This window comes from Schistocerca cancellata, chromosome 4 (assembly GCF_023864275.1).
Source record: "Schistocerca cancellata isolate TAMUIC-IGC-003103 chromosome 4, iqSchCanc2.1, whole genome shotgun sequence".
Classification (NCBI taxonomy): Eukaryota; Metazoa; Arthropoda; class Insecta; order Orthoptera; family Acrididae; genus Schistocerca; species Schistocerca cancellata.
In genome coordinates, this window is record NC_064629.1 from 579963374 (window position 1) to 579987459 (window position 24086).

General features: G+C 42.3%; 1 protein-coding gene across 3 annotated transcripts in view; it reads right to left on the reverse strand.

The window, feature by feature from the left end:
* Nucleotides 1–24086, reverse strand: part of LOC126184368 (ATP-dependent helicase brm) — a 437613-nt gene that overhangs the window by 268677 nt on the left and 144850 nt on the right. For all 3 annotated transcript variants that reach the window (XM_049926751.1, XM_049926752.1, XM_049926750.1), the window contains one exon: nt 21531–21798. In XM_049926751.1, coding sequence (XP_049782708.1) covers nt 21531–21798 — 268 coding nt within the window. The remainder of the gene's footprint in view (nt 1–21530; nt 21799–24086) is intronic.

Here is a 24086-nt window from a genome sequence, read left to right on the forward strand (position 1 = left end):
ATCACAGAGGTCATTGTGTGGTGACCAGTGGAAGAAAGGAAGAAGGGGGAGAGGAAGAGAGTGAAAAATCAATGGCATAGAAAGTGCCATATACAGCACTAAAATGAGTAGGGAAACCATCATTAAGAAGTCACAGGTCGTAGTCCACAACAAACTGGTCAATTAGGAGCCTCTGCCAAGATGAAAAATCACTGTACCACAAATAGTGATGGCCATTAAAACCCCCAACAAGGAGAAATGGAGGGGGCAGTTTCTGAAGGAGAGCAGCTAGGGCAGCAGATGTAGGTGGCCTTTCACGAGGGAGATAGATATTTCAAACCATGACTGCAGAGTCCAAGTGGACCCGGACAGCTACTGCTTCCAATGGGATACAAAGTGGGATCCATGTACTAACAATATACATACGGCCTAATGTGCAGATGCTACTGGAAGACCTCAAAGGGGCAACCCAGTTCCTACAGAAAGCACAAAACCCACGAAGGGGTGGTGAGTGAGCATCAGTAAAATGAGATTCATGGAGAATGACAAAAGCTGAAGAGTAAAAGGCAATAAGGGATTGCAACTCTGGGAGGTTACAGCGATATCCACTACAGTTCCATTGAATAAGCATGGAGTGGGTATAAAAACAGGAGGTGAATGGGCTGGAGGCAATCATGCCACAGGGCCACCATCTGTCACCAACAAGGACGGGATGACATCCATGAATAAGAGGTTAGACTCAGGTTGTGAGGGGGGAGATGGCACCTCTGGAGACACCACACAGGTTTTGTCCTGGGACTTGTGTTTCTTTGTCATCTCTTTCACAGGTTGAGGAGGGCAGGACACAGATGGAGAGCAGGCTTCTGCAAGATCCCGAACCAAAAGAAAGCGGGCAACCTTGGGAGGCACAGACTGTGTGTCCCATGGGCAAGATGTGGCAGTAGACCTCCAGCCTGAGAGACGCCAGGGGGGAGGGGTCTTGGGAGGGAGACCCATCACCAACAGGTGCTAAAGAAGGAGGGGGGGGCATGACAGGTGCTAAAGAAGGAGGGGGGGGCATGACAGGTGCTAAAGAAGGAGGGGGGGGGGCACTCCTTCTTCAGCCAAGGAGAGGGAGCAGCACCGGAGGAGAGTGAGCAGCACCCAGCTGCTGGGAACAACAGGGGACAGAGGGAGCGGAGGGTGATGGGACTGTGGTAAGGGAAAGGGAGGAGGGGGAAGGGACAAAACAGAGGCAAAAGTAGACATGATTGACACAGGTTGAAGTCGGTAAAATTTCTGATGAGGACTTATACTCTTGTACCGTCTTTTTTTCTTATAAGCTGGGCAATATGGTGAGCGTGGAGAGTGACGAATATGACAATTAACACACACGGGTGGTGGAACACAGGGTCTACCGTCATGTAGTGAGTGTCTAGAGACACCACATAGAGGATCCGCCATACAGTGGGAAGACATATGCCCAAAATGCAAGCACCAAAAGCACCTCATGAGTGTTGGGACATAAGGCTTCATGTCACACTGATAACACACAACCTTGACCTTCTCTGGGAGGGTATCTCCCTCACATGCCGTATTCAAAGACTGGCGAGATGTAATGGACAATAGGATGTCACCAAGATGGTCACAAGCATGAAGAACTACAGACTTGGTGGCAGAAGAAGCTTTGATCAACAGGGAACTCAACCGCATCTTACTGAGAGACTCCACTTTGCCAAATCCATCTTCGATATTTTCCACAAAAAATAACAGCTTTGTGGTGGTGAATGTGTCCCCGTCTGTCTTTGCACAAGCCAGGTGTGAGGAAGGTGTTTCACCCCAAGCCAGCAAACCTGGCCCTCCTCTAAGGGTGTAGCCAGGGACGAAAAGGTCGCAAGGTCATAAAAAGCAGCATTCAATGATCTGTTGCCAGTTGAAAAGACAGTTGTAAAACAACAGCCAGATTTGTGGAGCTTGATACTTTTCATAGCAAAGCATCCGCCCTAATACCGGCCACTCCTATCAGAGGCTCTCCCCATGGGTACATCCAGCCATAGCAAGAGCCGTCTGGCACAGTGACCACTGCCAGGAGTTCCAGTGCTCCGGAGTGACAAGCAACCACTGCCAGGCATACATGGGCTCAGGTATCAGAAGTGTGATCCCTGTGTTGTCAGGGGGCTCAGCCAGATGGATACATAACAGCTGGCTACTCATGCTGGTGACCTAGCAGGGTGGAGGGGGGGCTATGGTGGGGGAAGGATTGGGGGGGGGGGGGGGAGGACGCCACACCATAGACGCTACGGGGTGAGTTCTTCCTCAAATGGCTAACACTATGAACAGAAAATTTAGAAGTGGAGGTCAAACCCCAAAAGGGGACCAAAAATGCCAAAAAGGAAAGATGAAAGAGAAAAGGCAAGGAGACCAAAACCACGCAGAATACAGATAATCAGGTGGATAGCAAGGTTGACGTAAGTAAGAACACAGAGAGAGGGGAACGAGGGGGCAGTGGGGAAGGAGCGAGGATGGGGAAGGAAGGAGAGGTGTGGGGAAGGAAATGCAGCCCGGGAAGGAAGAATGGGCTGCAATAGCTTGGGGCCCCATGGGTGCCAAACATGAACCACTGGAGGGGGGAGGGGGGGCAAAGTATTGTGACTAAAATTAATGGCCATTGTACATCTGGGCTAATACCGTTTTGAATGCAGTAGCCATTTCCTATGTGCTTAAACTTATTATGTGCTTAAAAACATCTAAAATGTACAGTGGCTAAAGGTCCATGAAAGTTACTGTTGTGGGCTGTAGCGGTAGTCCAGTGGTTGTTATTTCTGTTATTTTTCAAGTTAAACGTCTGGGACTTACATAGGCTGGTGAACTATTTTAGCACAGGAAATTTTGCATATGAGCTATTGGTTGATATGTGATTGGCTGTTATTATTCTTATGGCCATCTTTAACATGTTCTGGCAGTACTGCCATATGCGTAGTGATTTGTGGCAGTAAAATGGTTTATGTCTAGCCCTCAATCTCACCTCTATGTTTAAACTGTTATCATTGAATACTTTTTAAATGTTCCCCTTGTTATGTTGCAGGATTTTGGGGATTATTCACTGACAGGCCATAACCTTATCTCTGATTATCAAGCAGCTAGTGTCCATATCATTTCTTGTGACTGGCTGGACTTACATGCAACAGCGTGTCATCAGCGCTAAAGGCACTGGTTAATGTAAGTACTGTTTTCATGTGCTGTGCTGATCGAGGCCTATGTTTTAGAATGTCCTCTTAGATGATTAGCTTCATTAGTGCTTTGAACTGAAACTCCCAAGCACCTGTCACTGCTCATGAAAATTGTTAACCTGCTTAGTTTGGTGGCAGCTAGAGCTGTGAAGTTGTTTTAAAAAAATTCATTGGTGTTATGTCTGGGTAGTGCTGATTCAAACTGTGAATTCAAAGGCGAACAAGCGGCCCGTTAAACTCCATGTCTCGTCTGTTTTCACTGTCTTTGGATCATTGGTAAATTTAGCCTCTTTTTTACTGTATGTAGTTTGCAATTTAAGTGGCTACTGCCAGTTCAAGCACAGAAGTCAAGTTAAGTGTTTTAAGATGGCTACATGACGATTAAATTTTTAGCATTTTGGTGTTGTGAAACATACATAGACTGTTAGAGCCATCAGTAATTAGAATTATGCTATGGCTTATGTGATTATTCCCATAGAGCAGCAGAGCCAATAGGAACTGAGAATCATAAATTATCCTTTTAGATGAGACTGCTGAGAACTATGGGGAATATTAAAAGTCTTATTCTATTGTACGTATTTAATAATGAAAGGCCGGTAGAATCTGGATTATTGTCAGCCTGTGTCATTTGTTTTAAAGACAGCTTGTGCTGGTTGTAACTTAAGAACCCTGATTGGTCAGGTCTGGTTGAATTAAACTGAAAACCGGAACGTGTTATTATGTAACGTGGCTAATGCCTACTTATGTTGTTTTCTTAATAACTGTGAGAATTGTTCTGCTCCACAGAGGCGACAACACCAGCACGCGGCGGAGAAGGGACGTCACATCATTCTGGCGCCTACAACGTGGGGCTTGATGACACCAGCTGCCGTCTCATCTGGGAGACAACACAGCACCTAATGACGACAGTCGACGCCTCATCGAGCAGATGATGTTAGCCGAATCATCAAGACGACGACGTGATCTTCGTGGACAACAGCTATACATTTTTTGTCCACAGAACGGAAATCAACGACACCAGATGCCACACCGTCCGACGCTTATCCTCAACTACGAGTGCAGACCCAACGTGGGGGGCTGACGCCTCCACAACACAGCCAACGCTTCACGACTTCAAGTGAGCTACACGCAGAATGACGCAGCGCGTCGGAGAGCAGTCACCAGGGACAACACCCAACACCACGACAATCTTGAACACTTGAGAAAACGTAAGCAATCCACAAAATAAGTGATCATTTGAGTATAGTAGAGCAGATTATTTACCATAGTGGGAATATTATACTTTCACTGTGCTTGTGTATCTTAATAGTAATAATATTAGTGGGTGAAATAGTGTAATAACTGTGAGCTATACTAAACGGGTTATCATCTTGTCTAAGAGGAACATCAGATTGCGTAGTGATATGGACAAGAGAATTCCCGAATCGGGGGAGGAGTTTAGTGATTTGTCAAAACAAGAAGAAGGTACTAGAACCATTGTCAAGGTAGGAGGTGAAACGTTTACCGAACCAGATAAAGTAGTGACACCTAGTGTATCAGGTGTTAGAACAGAAAATAAAGTTGTAGAATTAGCAGATAATAATTATTCTGATGCTAAAGAGGAAATAGATCGTGAATGTGGAATGAGTGTTGTACAGACCAGTTCTGAAAGTGTGGACATACTCAGTGTCATAGTGTCAACATTAAATATATTGGGTGATACGAATGATGCAATCAAGGAACAGCAAGCTACCTTAGACAAGAAATTTTCAGAATAACAAACATCCTTAGACAATAGATTTTTGGAACATCAAACAGCATTGAATAGTAAATTTTCTGAAGTAGCCAAACAGCAGGCCATATTAAATAATAAATTTTTGGAGCAACAAGCAATGTTAAATAGTAAATTAGCTAGTATAGGTGCTAAGATAGTGCAACAGCAAGCTGTTATGGAAGCAAATTCAGTGAACAATTAGAGATTTTTGAAAATAGACTCGTTGAACAGCAGGTTAAAGTAGCTAACCAAATAGAGGATGTTGAAGCTAGACTTGTCAATCAGAAGGTTAAAGTATATAATAAATTAGTGGATGTTGAGCCTAGGTTAAGTAAACAGGAAAACAAGAAATGAAACTTATAGATCATATAGATATATTACAAGAAAATGTCGGTAATTTATCGGAACAATGCGAAATGGTATCAGTAAGAATTAATTCCTTAATGGATAATAATAGCAATATTACAGATTGTCTGACTGAAATTGAAAATAATTCAGCTAAAAAGAATGATAACTATCTTCTCAATCAGAGTAAAAAGTTTGAAGAAGATTTATCCAAGTGGATCGAGCAAAAGACTGTAGTTATAGATGATAAAGTGCGATCTACGCTTGAGACCGCACACAGTTTAGTGATAGAGCAAACCCTAAGAATAATGAGTCAACAAATAATTTTATTAGTGAATTTATACAAATTAAAAATAAAGTAATTCATGATTGTGACCATAGTTTTGCTCGAACATCCGAACAACAGTTCTGTAATGACGCAAGGCCAGAAAATGAATATGTATGTAGTCAATTAAAATCCAATTGCGAAATGAAGCATCCGCGTATACAATCCAACATGTATGCTAGTGATCCATGGGAAATAAACTCACAATTGGAATTGGATGATGATCTGTATGTACAACGGAGTTGTGTTTCTTTCTTAAAAGTGGAACACAGCATCTTTAAGAGTAGGCAATTTCCAACCTTCTCTAGTGAGAAAAATAACACCAACCCGATGTACTTATAAACTCGTTTAAGAGAATATTTCCGTGCAGCTGGAATGAAAATGATAAGATACAATTTATCGTGTCCAAGATCATAGGAGAAGCTGCATTGTGGGCTGCGGAAATTAGTGAGACTTGTAATACATGCTCAGAGTTCGATAGGCTTTTCTTAGCAAAATATTGGTCCTTAAGTCATCAAGAACGTTTGCGGTTTACCAATCTGAGTTTTACAACCCTAAGAAAGAGACTTTAAGGCAACACTTTGAGCATTATTTTTATAAGACTAGATACTGGACTGAACCCATTTCCAGTCGTGAAGTAATCAGGATATTGAAGGGCAGGTTGCCATTCAATATAAGGGAAAAGCTCATTCACTTAACGGACAGCAATGTAGAACAATTTTTGTCTGTAATTGACTCAATTGATATGTTAATGAAGGACACCAGACAATGGCACAACAATGACAGCAATTATTATAGAAATAATGGAAATAATAGTCAGTGGAATCAAAATAGGCAGAATAATAATAAGAATTCTACCAACTTTAACCAGAATAATCAGAATTTCAAAAATGGTAGCGCACAAATAGATTGCAGGCCAAAGGATAATCAAAATTGGAACCCAAATTATAATCGTCCTAAAGGTGCCTTGGTACCAAACAATAATCAAATGCCAGGACAAAGCAATTTCCAAAGAGTAAATGTAGTATCAATGAATAGGAAGAGGAAGTATGGGGGGCGGCAATCGCCAAACCACCAATGTTGTGGAGATGGCCAACAGAACAACTGTGCTCCTATGGAGCTGCCTAACAAGTCCAGTTGGGAAACATGCCAAATGAACAATGTAGGTTGGACTAATACCAATGCTAACGGCACGTCCTTTAACCCTAATCGACCTATACCATTACCAGATGGGAGAAACGTAACAGTAGACAACGCGTATCCACAAAAAGTGAACGAGGTATATCTAGTCGAAATACACGAACCACCAAGAAACCTAACTGATGGACGGTGAAATGAGAGCCAGTCATCTTAGGCCTTCCTCGGATGGCTGGTTATGAGGAGGGAGGCAAACTTCATGAGTCCATCTACGTCCTTAAGTATCACAATGACTCCGACATCAGAGATGATTTAGTGAACGAACCAAGGGCTGAAGTTAATAAGGAAGTATATACCTTACAGGCTATTGTTGTAGCGAAGATCAATAACATTCCAGTAAATATTCTGATTGACACAGATGCAACGGTCAGTGCAATGATGATTAAATGTTTATATATGGTTAGTAGACAACAGAAGCTACTTACTTTGCCAGGGTCAGGATGCACGGTATCGGAGGCCTTTAGCGTGAAAGCACAAAGGATAATTAAAGAAGTACGGGGAGCAGTAAAGCTACAAGAAGTTAAATTAGAATGTACTTTCTTGATATTATCTAAAATGACTACACCGTGCATATGGAGGATGGATTTTTTATATGAATATAGTGCAATCCATGACATTAAGGAAGGTGTTTGTATGTTAACTGTTAATGATAAGCCATTAAAGATAATGCAAGGAAGAAAAGACTTATTTTAGGGAAATACTGTCAATATTTAATTGTCAATTGTATTCCGGTGAATGCTTTGCATTACATAGATGATGACCGTGTTAAGTCAACCGATGTTGAACCTGATATGTTGAGCATTGATGATAAAGTTAAAGAATCAGAATATTTATCAATACAGCAGCAGATAGAATTAAGAGAAGTGTTAAGGTTATATCTACCAGTATTTAATTAAAAAACAGGGATAATAAAAAAAAACTTCAAGCATAACATCAAAACTTAGCCACAAGACGACATACTCAGTCCCACGGTCAAAGAGGGAAGCGGTAACGAAGGAAATAAAAAGGATGTTAGAGTGGGATATCATTGAAACGTCAACGTCAGAGTACTCCAGCCCTCTCTTAGCCGTGATTAAGCCTAATGGAGATATACGTTTAGTCTTAGATGCGAGGGATATCAACAAAATTATCAAACCAGTGAGGACTCGACCAGAAAATCTTGAAGAACTTGCACAAAAATTCCATGGAGTGAAGTTTCTGACCTCCCTAGACCTTAGGACCTCTTATTGGCAAACAAAAATCTCCAAGGAATCACAAAAATAAACCGCTTCTATATATTTGGGAAGAAGTTATCAATTTAAAGTAATGTCATTTGGGCTAAATATTAGTGTTGGTGTATTCATAACGGCACTGAACACAGTGCTTGGTCCAGATCTCTTGGAACGAGTTACAGTTTATGTAGATGATTTGTTAATTGCCACGGAAACGTGGGCAGAAGATCTGTAATTACTAAATCGTGTGTTTGAAAAATTTTTGGAATATGGAGTAACAATTAATTTGACAAAATCAAAATTCGGGAGGAATCAAATTAGATTTCTGGGTCGCATAGTCACACCTGAGGGAATAGTGCCAAATCCTAAGAAGTTAGATGCCATTAGAAACTGCCCATATCCTATAAACAGAAAGCAGTTAAAATCATTTTTGGGGTTAGCGCCTTTTTTCAGGAAATTTATATCCCATCAGTTTTTGAATAATTGTTACGAAAAAATGTACCATGGCACTGGACTAATGCTTGTAGTAAAGCTTTCGATGAAACAGATAGTGCTCTAATTAATGCTCCGCTGCTGCACCATCCGCGCATGGAAAAGGATTTTTTCATCGTGACTGATGCGGCGGAGACAGGATTGGGGGCTACGTTACTTCAAATGGATGACGAAACAAATGTAGATACCATAAAGATAATTGCTTTTGCCAGTTGAACACTACCATCAGATTCACCTGGTCCTACTCTAAATCCCATGCCACTTTCCTTGACGTTGACCTCCACCTGTCCAATGGCCAGCTTCACACGTCCGTCCACATCAAACCCACGAACAAGCAACAGTACCTCCATTACGACAGCTTCCACCCATTCCACATCAAACGGTCCCTTCCCTACAGCATAGGTCTTCGTGGCAAACGAATCTGCTCCAGTCCGGAATCCTTGAACCATTACACCAACAACCTGAAAACAGCTTTTGCATCCCGTAACTACCCTCCCGACCTGGTACAGAAGCAAATAACCAGAGCCACTTCCTCATCTCCCCAAACCCGGAACCTTCCACAGAAGAACCCCAAAAGTGCCCCACTTGTGACAGGATACTTTCCGGGACTGGATCAGATTCTGAATGTGGCTCTCCAGCAGGGATACGACTTCCTCAAATCCTGCCCTGAAATGAGATCCATCCTTCATGAAATCCTCCCCACTCCACCAAGAGTGTCTTTCCGCCGTCCACCTAACCTTCGTAACCTCTTAGTTCATCCCTATGAAATCCCCAAACCACCTTCCCTACCCTCTGGCTCCTACCCCTGTAACTGCCCCCAGTGTAAAACCTGTCCCATGCACCCTCCCACCACCACCTATTCCAGTCCTGTAACCCGGAAGGTGTACACGATCAAAGGCAGAGCCACGTGTGAAAGCACCCACATGATTTACCAACTGACCTGCCTACACTGTGAAGTGTTCTATGTGGGAATGACCAGCAACAAACTGTCCATTCGCATGAATGGACACAGGCAGACAGTGTTTGTTGGTAATGAGGATCACCCTGTGGCTAAACATGCCTTGGTGCACGGCCAGCACATCTTGGCACAGTGTTACACCGTCCGGGTTATCTGGATACTTCCCACTAACACCAACCTGTCAGAACTCCGGAGTTGGGAACTTGCCCTTCAGCATATCCTCTCTTCTCGCTATCCGCCAGGCCTCAATCTCCGCTAATTTCTAATTTCAAATTGCCGCCGCTCATACCTCACCTGTCTTTCAACAACATCTTTGCCTCTGTACTTCCGCCTCGACTGACATCTCTGCCCAAACTCTTTGCCTTTACAAATGTCTGCTTGTGTCTGTGTATATGCGGATGGATATGTGTGTGTGTGCGCGCGAGTCTATACCTGTCCTTTTTTCCCCCTAAGGTAAGTCTTTCCGCTCCCGGGATTGGAATGACTCCTTACCCTTTCCCTTAAAACCCAAATCCTTTCGTCTTTCCCTCTCCTTCCCTCTTTCCTGATGAGGCAACTGTTGGTTGCGAAAGCTTGAATTTTGTGTGTATGTTTCCTAAATTTCTCTGAATACACGTTCTCTAAATTTATGCATCAGGAATTTGCAATAACTGTCATCTTCCTTAAAAGGATTCTGTGTAAGGCCCCTGAGCATTTCTGTTACACTTTCACATGGCAATACCAACCTCTTACAATCTTAGCAGGGCATCTTTCAATTCTACTGATATCTGTCATCATGCCTACTTGATAATGACTCCAAATACTGGAAAAATATTCCAATATTGATCACAATAGCATCTTGCATGTGACTCCCTTTACAGGTGCACTGAATTTTTCCAGAACCCTTCTAATGAATCTTTCACAAGTCTTCCCTAACACTGACACTTTGTGGTCACCCCTTTTCATTTCCCTCCACAGTATTAGCCTAAATACTAATTAGATGTTATGTCCTCTAGATGTTCACCACTAATTTTGTAATCAGATACTATATGATTCTCCCTCATTGTTATAAGCATTATGTCACATTTATCCACATCCAAACAGAGTTGCCACTCATTACAGAAAGTCGAAATTTTGTACAAGTCTTTCTGCAGTTCCTTACATTCGTCTAACCACAGTGCCAGCAAACAATATCATAGTGCTGAAGAATCTACATGATAAATTGTTTATGTTGTAATATGTCCGAGTGTGACCACCTTCGCCAACTCACTACGAGTGGCTGAAGAGGAAGAGGGAGCTGGACACCCTAGGGCGAGCCCTCGAGGAGAGAACACTGCAGTCATTCTGCAAGCACACAGCGGGAAGCCAGGCAGACGCCCTCACAACACTCAAGGAGGGACACATTGTGAAGGGCCTGTCTGACAATGAAAAGCGTACTGAAAACTGATGGACACTTGCAGCCATTAGGACAGAACGCCAAGAATGTACACACAAAAGTGTGTGAGTTCTTCTGGCCTGGCGGCAGTCATTTTACCTGCCTTACAAAGCAGGAATGTGTCATCAATTCCAGCACCCCATGGGCACATGGATGATCATACACAAAGCATGGGGAATTGGCACAGGGAGGCATGTGAAAGAAGTCATCATTCTTAAGAAGATGCTTTTCTCGACAGTATGGACATTCCTAATAAATCATGGACACCAGAAGACTCTGAGACGAAGCCCAAACATGAGTCTGTCCAGGCCTCACGCAGAGAGAGCGGTTACAAAGAAGTGTTGTGTAGCTGTTCTCACAACAGCCTCGGAATGCAGGAAATCATCATAAGAATGTGAAATCATGAGAAAGATGCCAATTTACAAGGCACACACCAGATAGGAAATTTCCACCACGTACGGAGAGATGTGGCTATGAAACACTGATCTGTCATTGGGCTGCATTGAAAATTCTGTCCGCCAATGACAACATGGAAAGGAAGAATATTTCGAAGAAGGGGTTGAGCTGAGTGATGGAGGAGAAGTGATAAGGGGTGTTGTGGAGACACTACAGAAGCGAGAGGACATGGGTGCTCTTCCACCCATCACCAACATCCCACTTCCGACACCATGATAGTACAGCTTCAGCCATATGACCAATGACAACAGTCAGACAACATGGAGATTGTACCTGGGCTTCGCCACAAAGCCGCGATTTCTGAAGAGGGCAGAAGACTCGCGCCACACAGCCCAAGGCGACACGCCAAACTGATACAGCGTCTCCCGCCGACAGCAGTACACGACGAACAATAACGAGTAATGGTGAGATTATTTGTCGATTTGTCCCCTCCTCCTTCCCCTTAATAACTGAGTGATGTCCACATCCAGCCAAAGCAGCCATGGGATTTATAATTTTGTTTTGGTTTGTGTAAACAGCATGAAAATAAATACATTTCTTTCATGTTTTGATTGTATAAGCAATCTTTTAGATTCATACATGAACCCCTTAACCACGAACCATTTGTGGTTGATTTTCATTTCATTATTGACATCAAGCAATTGTTGGCTCCTAATGTGGAGCAATCTCATTATTCATCTACTCATCATTTCATGTCCGACAGCAGAGAGAAGAATTCACAGTTCACTAAATTTTTGGCACCCAATGTGGGTCTTCAATTTGACTTCATTCTCATGCCGTTGTTAGTGTGAGAACTTCTAAGTTTCGAGACACGACTCAGGAAGAAACCCCATTCCCTTAATAGCATATGTTAACCTCATTGTGTGAGATCAGGCGCATGGATAGTATTGTTTGTGTGTGCTAAGTGCTTTGCAAATGAGCATATAAAGTACATATAACAGTAGCTAGTGTAGTCAGTTTTGGTTCCACAGCTTCCTCATATTTTTTGACGTAGTTTTAGAATGTATAGTTTATTGTTGTGAATATTCTGTTCCATGATTTCCATTGTTCAGTTCGCTGTTACCAGTGTTGCCATCAGCATTGTGCTGTCTCTATTCATTCTGTGGAGTGCTTGTAGTTTTTAGTTTAGCTTTTCTATGCAACTGCGTTCTGGGGGACTGATAAATATGGAAACAGTAAAGCCAGTTGAGGAAGTTCAGGGGCGAGAGAGGAAACACAAGGCATGTTTATGGGGGGACACATAAAGTCAGAGAAAATATGACTGATATCTCTGTGTGCATAGGTGAGGAAAGTAAATCATCCAAGGAGACACAAACACGAGTGTCAGTCCTTGAGAAAGAAGTGCCTGCAATGCGACAAGGTAATGACCTTGTAATGCAGGTCATGCCACCAAAATTGCAGGACACACTCACAATGCAAGAGAGGACAGGCACTGCCCAAGTTCGGCCGAACATGCAGTACTCACCTGAAGGCATACCTAAAGAACTTAGACGTGCACCTGCATGCGGCCAGACACTCGATCAGGAGGAGGCTGCCTGGTTTGGCGTTACAATTTGCGAGAACAGTAGTTACAAGGATCTCTGCACTAAGTTTCTGGCAACGTACTGGAACCTGCCCGCACAGGTGAGTGCAAAGATGAGTATACATCAGGGACAGTATGAGCCACAGACAAGCCAGTCTGTGGAAACATACGCTGCTCACTTTATGGTTCTGGCAGGATATTTGGTTGATGAAATGTCAGACGAGAAATCGAGCAGTGCAGTATGCTCATATACAACATACACTTCTCGAGCCACTGTCGAGAGAACAGTTGCTCGATATTTTAAGGTCCTTGGACAACATCAAAGAGCCGGAGAAGCAAAAGGTGGCAAATGGAAACGCAATTAGGACAGAAAATGGGGTGCAGCAAGGGTTTGTGCACTGCAATGACAGGCAGAACTGACGCAATAACGGACAAAGGAGAGAAGAGGGGAATAGGCAAGTGAGAGATAAATGTCATGGTCCACACCAAGGAGCATAAGGCAGGAAAGAAGTGCCAAGCCACAGATGCCATGTGAACTGTGTGAAAGTGTCACATAATGGGAGAGACCATGAGAATAATGGAGATTTACCATCTCTGACCCCACCTCAGGCATAGGAGTGTGAGATCGTACAAATGAATGATAAGAGAAAATGAGATATTGCAGGGGATGGCACAGTAGAGAAGGGCCATTACATATGCAATGTGCAGTACTGGAAATCACAAGCTCAAGACAACACTGACCAGTACCTTGATAACCCAGAGTTGCTGGAAAAGCAGACAATTGGTGTCCTCTCATTGAAATAACCGTGGAAGAAATTAAGACGAGAGCTTGTCTGGATTGAGGGTCGGAAGTGACAGCACTTTCAACGTCTTTTTACTCAAAGCAGGTAGAAAATGGTAGTAAATTAGATGAGTTACCCGTAAAAGGAATCTCACTAATTCCCGCTCTTGTGGCGAAAAGAAAGAAGTAGAGAAACAGGTCTTGGTGTTGTTACGCGACAGTAGAAGTACCTTCTAGGTGAATGCAATTATCATCTGTGGGTTGTCGCTCGGTTTTATAATAGGAATGACATACTCTTGAGTAGAGTGGTAATCATGGATTGGACCACTAAAACTGTGATCAGTTTATTCGAAGATTTGATCGCATGGGGTGCAGAGGGCACGAAGGTCACAGTTAATTTAGTAAAATGTATGGAGAACGAGGAAATTTTCATATATGGGCCACGGAAGCTAAAAGGTGATTTATTAGAGGGAACAGGGGTTCCACACAAAATCAGTTTGCCGTCTGCAAGTCGTGATGAGAATTCTATGCACACAGCTGACAAAAGAGAATCTGATGGACACAATGTGACTGATTATGAGTTAGAGAACCTCACACATGTTTTATTAGGGTTTAAAGAGCCAGAGGCCGTAAATGAGTATGCTCCCGTAATACTCCAAGCTACCCTTGCAATTACTGATAACATGCTAAAAAAGGAACATGATAATATGCAGAACGAGACCATAGTCGAATGCCGTGACGATGAGAGCGCTGAGAAAATGAAAAAGGTTGATGATGAAGCCCCCACAGCAACAGAGAAACTCATTTGGAGTGCAAAATGCAAGAGTGAGTGCAGGGTGGCACAGGAGCACTGTGAAGTGCGCCTGCAGAAGTACCAATGCCCACTCACTAGCAGTAGAAGACTATGTTGTTCCCCTCTACGGTTGCAAAATCTTCAAAAGTAAGATGGTGTCCAGAGGACTGCAAGTGTTTCCATGCATTGAAATGGCGAGATAAACTGATCACGTCTCACACAGGAACAAGGGACACAGTAGATGGCACCCTACGTACACACAATCAGCCAGTAGTTCGTGCAGATAATGCAGAGGCTGATCTGGTGGGAATACTTAGAAAGAGTATTCAAGCTAAGTCATGATGGTTGAACCTGTTGCAGAGACAGGAGGTGAAGAAAACAATCATGGAGTTCAGGGCTACATTCTCATCCCTACTAGGAAGATTTTGGGGAGTGGTCCACAAGTTTAGAGTAATGTGTGACCGGCCGCCAACAGGGAAAACATAGTCAGTGGCCTGGAAGCACCGAAAAGTTACCAGGAAAGCAACACAAGCGATGAAGGCAACCGGAGTTATATTGCAAGCAGCATCGAAATATGTGAATCCGCTTGCGATTGTGCATAAGAAATGTGGGTTGGTCCATTGTTGCCTCAACAAGAGGGTGTTAAATGATCATATTGAGGCAGATGGAACAAGGACAGAGCCTATCTAGGACATACGGCACCAGTTTTCGGGAAAAATTTGGCTGTCAACTTTTGACATTACAGCCGGTTTCAGTCAAGTTGAGCTTGATCCATCCTGCCAAAAATGCAATGCCTTCTTATTCGAAGAGGAATAAGTACGTGTACAACTGAGTACCATTCAGACTTAAGGACTCGAGTTCAGCATTTGTGAGGGCCATGAATGGTATAGCCACTCCAGAGATGACGGAATTTTGTGCTGTCTACATTGACGACGTAACTGTTGTGTCTGCAACTTTCGAAGAACACATGTGGCACATAAAGCAGCTGATGGCGGTACTACAGGGATACAGCGCAACCTTCAGGCCTGACAAAGTGAACCTGTGTACAAACTGGTAAATCTCAGGTTTGAGATCTCACTGGAAGACATCCGTCTGGAAAAATGCAAATTGGTGGAAATCACAAAAAGGAGATGGCCATCCCATGTATGAGAATTAAGACAGTTCTTGGGGCTGGTTTCATTTTGCAGGGGCCACATTGTCAACTTCTCGCACATATTGAGTCCTCTATATGTGCTGTTGAAGAAGGGCAAGAATTGGAGCTGGGGAAACGAGGAGGAAAATGCATTCGAGAAGGTTAAGATCGCGTTTCATGACAGTATTTGTTTGGCACATCGTGACTTCTTGGCACCTTTTCAACTCTTCACAGACACAAATGCACAAGGCATTGGGAGATGTCTACAACAGGAAGCCAAGGATGGGAACGCACACATTGTGGCCATATGTAGCCAGATGCTACTGGATGCAGAGGCATGGTACTTCACTACAGAATTGGAAATTCTGGCCATAGTCTATGCGACAAAACAGTTTAGGAGCTACCTGCTTGGCCAAAAAACTTGTGTATATACAGACCACCATGCTCTAACATTCCTAAGAACCGTCAGATACATGAGCAACAGAGTGATGCATTGGGCCTTGGTGATTCAGGAATTCAATCTGGAAATAAGGAGACAGTTAGCCACAGTAAAAGACCAACAGCCAGAAATCCGGAGAGTAAAGGATTTCCTGATGTACGGTGTTGGTGGAGAGGATGTGAAAATTTGAAATATTGCTCTATTGTGCACAACTGAGTGGAGGGTATGTTTCTGGTGGAATGTGAAAGAATGAAGGTGTAAAATTTGGCTCCCTGACACACTTTTAGAAGATTTAATCGAACACTATCACAAGCATCTTGGCCATTGCAGGGTGATGAAGTTGTACGTGACAATCACCAAGGAGCGGGAACAGCCATTCTCAGACAGAAAGTTATGGAGATACTTAGAAAATGCGACATGTGTCAGTGTGTAAAACATCCAAACATGATTGTGAAAGGTGAAAGCATGCTATCACACCTGAAGCACCAAATGACCTGGTGTGTGTTCATCATTATGTCCCTCTGCTGAAGGGATAGTTTGGGTGGCACTTTATTTTCAGTGTTGTGGACGCATTTACTAAGCATGTCAGGCTTTACGCCACAAACCGCACCACAACAAAAAGCAGCTTAAAATTTTTGACAGAAGATTATGTGCACACAAGTGGAAGGCCCAAGAGAGTCCTCTCAGACCATGCTACAATTTTCACATCTCCAAGTAGGACGGCAGGACTAGAAAAGGAAAGGATCAAAGTGACACACTTCTCAATTAGAAATCCTCAGTCCAACCCTGCAGAATGATACATGTGACAGCTGGAAATGTTCTTTAGAATATTGGTTCCTCACAGACACAATGCCTGAATACAGCACCTACTGAAGATAGAGAGATACTTCAAAGAAGCTGCGCATTGTAGTACAGCATACAGACCAACAGACCTACAGTTCCAGAAACCGGAGAAGTCGGTGGCTGACAGGATTGTCAAACCGCTGACGGGAGGAGAGGCAGAGACACACCAGCAACACATGAATCGAGCTCAAGAGTTCATGATGGAGAAAGTGATGAAAAAAATCAAAAGGGAGCAGGGAAAATGGACAAAGACTTACAACACCAGGGACTAAGTTCTTGTAAGAATGCATAGGCCATCGGATGCCAAAAAGAAAAGAATAACAAAGTTATTCCACCTGTACGAGGGCCCATACTCAGTTCGACAGGTAGTAGCTCCCAATGCCTATGCAACACCTGCAGCCTGAGAGCATACACGACTCAATAGAGTATTGTTTGAAAGTAGTGGCATAGAAAATTGTAGATGTCTGTTAACAGCATGCTGTATCTTGTGAACAGATTTTCTGTTGTTGTAATTAGTACTTACTTATTGTGCTTACCATAGACAGTCATTTTATGTGTACCTGAAGAATAGAATACTTGGTGTGAATGTGGAGAGATGATATGATGGTTGCATGTGTGTGTGCCTGCATTCCGTGCACCATTGCAAAGCGCAGTGCAAGGAGGAGAGGACCTGCCCGCTTTCGACAGCATACTTCCAGTAGCAAGGGAGTATCTTTTTGTTGTATATATTTAATTGCAATGCAGTGTGATAGATCCATGTTTTACTGTATTACAATGCGAGATGTTCTGTATAATGACTCTAGCGTGAAAGGTGAAAACCAGTCACACACCAATATTTGATGAGATTTCTGTTGCAGCATACAGAGGCATACCAAAGGTTACCTTACAGTTAGCGGAGAAGACATTTTAACTTTGCAAAGTACTGCATGAAACGTTGACTGAAGCATGTTAGGATTATTTTGCATGTTACAATTTAAGGGTTGGGTAAAACATCGCGAGTGCACAAAGTAAGGTACACAAAAGATTTCTTTTTAGATTATTGACATTCTAGGCATCAGCACGGCTTGCACAGCTGGCACTATTGAATTTAGTAAAAATTTTGCATACTTAAATTATGGCTATATAAAGTGAGGTACACAAACAATTTTGTTTGATGGCATTCAATTCCGTTCACGTGGCTTGCACAGCTGACACTATGTAAACTAGTAAATGAGAAGGAGGCCTCTCAAAGATCAGTGATGAGTATTTTATATATATTGATTGTGAGTTCTATGGAAGAAGGAAAGGTAAAAATCTTATTTTTTTACATCTTAAAGGAAAGAAAACACATGCACTGTTGACGAAAACGTGAAGGTGCTACCCATCCCCTCTCATCTAGGATATCCTTATCAGTCCAATAAAGTGTCATTGGAAAATTTATTGTTTGTGTGACCAGATGTTTGAACTGACATCCATTCTGTATCGATTTTATAGCACTCTTTGATAAACAACACAACTTAAGGCCAACTCCTGTGTCACTTGCCTTAATGCTGTCTTGAGTATTTTCCATATTTGTATTTCTGACAAATAAGTCTTTTATAAACATTACTGCTGTGTAAAGTGAACTTTTGTTTCACATGTCTTAACTCTATGTGTTGGCTAAATGTATAGTATTCTCATCTGTGACGTGATGGAACATTATTATTGTGAGCAGTTTATTTAATTTAGACTCGTCTTAAATACATGTTTATTTTGGATACATCTTTTGCACGTCTGTACTGTTATCATCACTTTCATTGTGTTCAATGTTACTTGCGTTCCTCATGTATTGTTTAGTTGTCTTGATCTTCATTTATTTGTGCATGTCTTCTCTTACATACATATGCAACGTTGTCATCACGTTCAAAGTAACAGTGTTCTTGATGAAAAGTTTGCTTGTAAGGAAATTTATTTATCTGTATGTGTCTTGCACCTTTTTACTAAGAGCAACCATATATGTAAATGGTTGACTGGACTTGACAGGCTAGGGCACAACTGAAAATGTAATATCCCCACAATATCCCACATCAGTGAATAAGTGTTAGTGTAACTGTTACGGAGTGAAGATTTTTGTTTTCTTTTGAAGTGTGTGTGTGATGGGCCAAGTGAATATAGATGGGCCACTTTGCCATGACTTTCAAACTTCCATATCAGAAGCTTAATAGTCATGACAAGGAGCTGTGTAATACGTTCGACCTCAGCCACTTTCGCCAACTTGCCATGAGCGACTGAGGAGGAGGAGGGACCCAGACACCCTGGTGCGAGTCCCTGAGGAGAGAACACTGCAGTCATTCTTCAAGCACACAGTGGGAAGCTGCATGGACACCCCCACCTCGCTCAAGGAGGGACACATTGCGAAGGGCCTGTCTGACAATGAGAAGCCTGCCGAGAACTGATTGACACCCGCAGCCATTAGGATGAAACACCAAGAATGTACACACGAAAGCATGACGTCAGCAGAAATGTGCCGACAATTCCAGCACCCCAGGGGCACAGGCAGCAGGAGCGTACACAACGCATGGGAAATCGGTGGAGGGAGGTGTGTGAAAGAAGTCAGCATCCTTAAGAAGACATTTTCCTCGACAATAAGGACGCTGGCAGACTCTGAGACGAAGCCCGAAAATGAGTCTGTCCCGACCTCATGCAGAGAGATCGGTCACAAAGAAATGTTCTGTAGCTGCTCCCACAACAGTCTCAGAAAGCAGGAAAACATCGTAAGAATGTGAAATCATGAGAAAGATGCCAATTCACGAAGCACACACCAGCCCACACCAGATGGGAAATTTCCACACCACACGGAGAGGTGGGGCTATGAAACAGTGATCTGTCATTGGGCTGCATTGAAAATTCTGTCCGCCAATGACAACACGGAAAGGAAGAATGTTTCGAAGAGGGGTTGAGCTGAGGGGTGGAGGAGAAGTGATAAGGGGAGTCGTGGAGACACTGCAGAAGCAAGAGGACATGGACGCTCTTCCACCCATCGCCAACACCCACCTTCTTACACCATGATAGCACAGCTTCAGCCATACAACCAATGACAACAGTCAGACAACATGGTGATTGTACCTTGGCTTCGCCACAAAGCCGCGATTTCTGAAGGGGGCAGAAGACTCGCGCCGCATAGCCCAAGGTGACACGCCAAACTGATACAGCGTCTCCCGCCGACAGCAGTACACGACGAACAATAATGAGTAATGGTGAGATGATTTGTCAATTTGTCCCCTCCTCCTTCCCCTTAATAACTGAGTGATGTCCACACCCAGTCAAAGCAGCCCTGGGATTTATAATTTTGTTTTGGCTTATGTAAACAGCATGAAAATAAATACATTTCTTTCATGTTTTGAATATATAAGCAATCTTTTAAATTCATACATGAACCCCTTAATCACGAACCATTTGTGTTTGATTTCATTTCATTATTGACATCAAGCAATTGTTGGCTCCTAATGTGGGGCAATATCATTAGTCATCTACTCATCATTTCATGTCGAACAGCAGAGAGAAGAATTCACAGTTCACTACAATGTATACCGAAAACATTAGGTCTCCTATTATCTTTTCTTGAGGCACACCCAGTATTCTTTCATTTCTGTGGAACATGTGCTGCCCGGTACAACATACTGGGTACTATTAATCAAATATCACTTGCACCAATCATGTATCTTGTACAATACTTTGTACGATCATATCTCAGTAGTAGTTGACAATGCAGTACGGTGTTGAACACATTCTGGTACGCTAGGATGACAGTATCTACCTATTCACATGCATCTATTCTTTGAGAGACATCATGCTTGAATTAAATGGGCTGTGTTTCACATGACTAATCTTTTTCTGAATCCGCACCAATTCTGAGAGAAGTTTTGTTTTCCTCCTGTAATGTCATAATTTTGGAGCTCAGAATATGCTCAAGGGTACTGCAACATATGGAAGTCAGTGATATTGATCTATAATTTTATGCATCTATTACCCTTTCCGCAGCAGTGACTCGCAACTTTTTCCAGTCACACAAGACTATTTGTTGCACACACAATTCTTGATAAACATCAGCTACCAAACAAGAGGCATGAAGTTAATAAAATAAACCTTAATTCTGAGGTAAATATCAAACAGTAGCTAAGATATATGTAATAAGACCTGAGAAAGAAAGAGCTTGCAACTGTTCCTTGAACTGCAAGTTGGTAAGCATCTTTCCAATACTACAGAAACCTAAAGAGTACATTAGTTCACTACTTAAGAAATTAATGTAATTATACAGTCTCCCATTTTACACTAAAAACAATCAAACTGCTGCAATCTAATGTAATGCGATTAAACTGAAGAATAGGTAGAGAAAAAATTAAAAATATCCCGTATAGTTAAATTAATGTCAGAATGAAAGGGAAAAAGCAGGTCTACATTTCCTTCTATCAATGGCAAAAGTTCTCTGCTTATCCTACCAGATACTGAAACCCCTAAAAATACACTGTACTCACAATAGCAGCTCTCAAATATATTGTGCTTACTACAGTAGTATGCTGGAAAAAACGAGAAGTGTTCATATTTACAATGAAATTTTCTACTATTTATTTTTTTCAAAAATGAAAGTATGTGCTGTCATTACACTGTGTTATTTAGACAACTCAAAGTAAAGCAAAGCTTTATTCTCTAAATCTTCTCTTACCACTATCAGGCGGTGGTGGCTGCATCTGAAGAGAACGTGACTGTTGCTGTTGCTGAAATGGTGATGGAGGTGTGGGACACTGCGTGGGGTGTGGTACTGGAGTATCAAGTCGCTTGCCCTGTACTGCAAGTGCCAACTGCTGTGAGAGTGGCTGATTCCGTACCAACAATCTATATGCCATAATCTGCACACGGAGCTGTTGCAATTGGCCAGGAGAAAATGAATGTTGCGGAGCTGGCTTCTGTGCATCAGGCTGGCCACCAAATGACTGAACAAAAGACAATATGTGCAATTGTTAACAGCCTATAAATGACTGGACATAATCAGATAAAAAATCTATTGGCATTCACTCACAGTAAATTTGCTAAATGAAGTAAATAGTTATGTTGTATACAAATAATATCAATTATTATAATAACTGTAAATATTATTATTACTGGTGTGAAATTTAAAACTTTCCCAGTGTACAGACTGTTCCATAAAATTTTGGGTGAACTACCAGATGTCTGCAACTTCCTGTCACAATATCTTGGCACAGAGTCTTCTTGCCATCTTCAAGTGAATACTGATGCAAATGCTCTGGGCTGATGGATCTCCACAAGTTTAATGTATGGGTCACAATTTTTGTTTCATTGTATTTCATTAAATGACCAGTCGACATACATAGTTCAGCGATAGTGGACTTATTGGCTTGAAGGAGGCAAATGCGCTGTTAATGTTCTACAAATGTGATCCTGTACAGTGCGCATTGGTTGCCATGTACAAATATCTGCCTTGTGCAATTCTAAGTCGTCTTTGACAGAGCTCAAAAGGCTGAAATTTTGGAAGGAGGTCAAATGATTACTTTAACTTTATATCTTCTTAATATTCTACCTGTTTCCACTGAAAATTTCCAATATGTGGTAGATAAGCAGTCACTTTGAAGGCCTCATCCTCTTCCTTGTTCTTTCATTTGTGCTTCTGTAGTGCTCTCTGTGCTTCCTGAGATGAATATCAATTGTTCAGGAACACAGTTTACAAGTGTTCCAGTTCAGTTTGCATACTATCGGCACACAAAAATACTGTTGACTTCAAAATAGCTGAGGTGAGTGCTCACTCCTCACAATCTTCCATAAAAAGACTGGTCACCAGGGGAGTCAAAGGACTCCCCATGGCAACACTGTCAGATTGTTCAACACACTCAACACTGTCAGATTGTTCAAAACACTCATTGTCAAATAAAAAGTTCGTTGAGGAGAGAGTGCGCTTAAACAACATTGTAATGTCTATGTCTGCTCATAAGTTACGGAGGGCTGCCCTCTCCATAGGCAAAATGCTGCTCTTCAGTAGTGGTATTTTGTCAACACACAGCAAGACTCCCAACACACTTTCTCAGCTGCATTTGTTGTAAGACAGTGCACAACCTCTTTGATTGAACTGGTAAAAGTCCACTACCGGTCGTGAAACAGGTGTAGGAGCAAAATTAAGACCTCTAGCCAACATGAATCCTTTCTCTTACCAAAACCATGATTGCTTTGCATTTGATATCATTTGTGATGAAAGTATTAATAAAATGAAAAATTTTAGCAAACTTTGGAATAATACTGTTGTCTCTGCAACTTGATAAACATATCAGTGAGCTCAGTAACCTCGATTTTCTTTCACATAGCTTATCAAATCTTCAGATACACTGCATCAATTCCTCCCTGACAATTTCTTGATGTGAAATTTAAGAACTTTCCCAGCATAAAAAATGTTCCATAAAATTTCAGGTCTGCTGGATGTCTGCAACTTCCTGCCATGATATTTTGGTGTAGAGTCTTCTGGCCATCTTCAAGTGAATACTGAACAAATGCTCTGAGCCCACGTATTTTAGAACCCACCAGCACATGTGTGGTGTATTTTGTTGGTGTTGCTTATCTACTATATATTGGGAATGTTTCAGTAAAAATAGGTAGACTATTAAAAAGATATACAGTTAATGTAATCTTTTATTCTCATTCCAAAATCTTGGTGCATTTGGGCTCTGTAAAAGATGACTTAGAGTTGTGCAAGACAGGTGTTTACAGGAAATCTTATACAGGGCAAATGACACACATTGTGCAGGATCACACTGTCCAACATCAACAGCATACTCACCTCCTTCAAGCCAATAAGTCCACTACTGCTGAAATTCTATTTCCACTGGTCATTTGATGATATACAATGAAACAAAAATTGTGGCCCATACATCAAACTTCCACAGCTCCATACAACTGTATGAGTTCCTTAGCAAGTGAATCAATTGAGACGGTGCTGTCCGTTTAAATTCTGTGTGGAATCCTATCACAGAAAAAGTTCATGCTCTGCACATCCAGCATCATTCTGCCATTTCATCGAGCCAAGACAATTGAACTGAAATTGATGCAGCGAGTTCCCATTACAGAGGGCGCGCGGCACAGCACACAGACTTTCAGCAGAAGCACATGCACCCAAGTACCGCACGTGCAATGTCAAAAGCATGTAGCTGTGGGGTCTTAAAATACCTGATGTCAGATCATTTGCATCAGTATTCACTTGAAGGTGGCCAGAAGACTC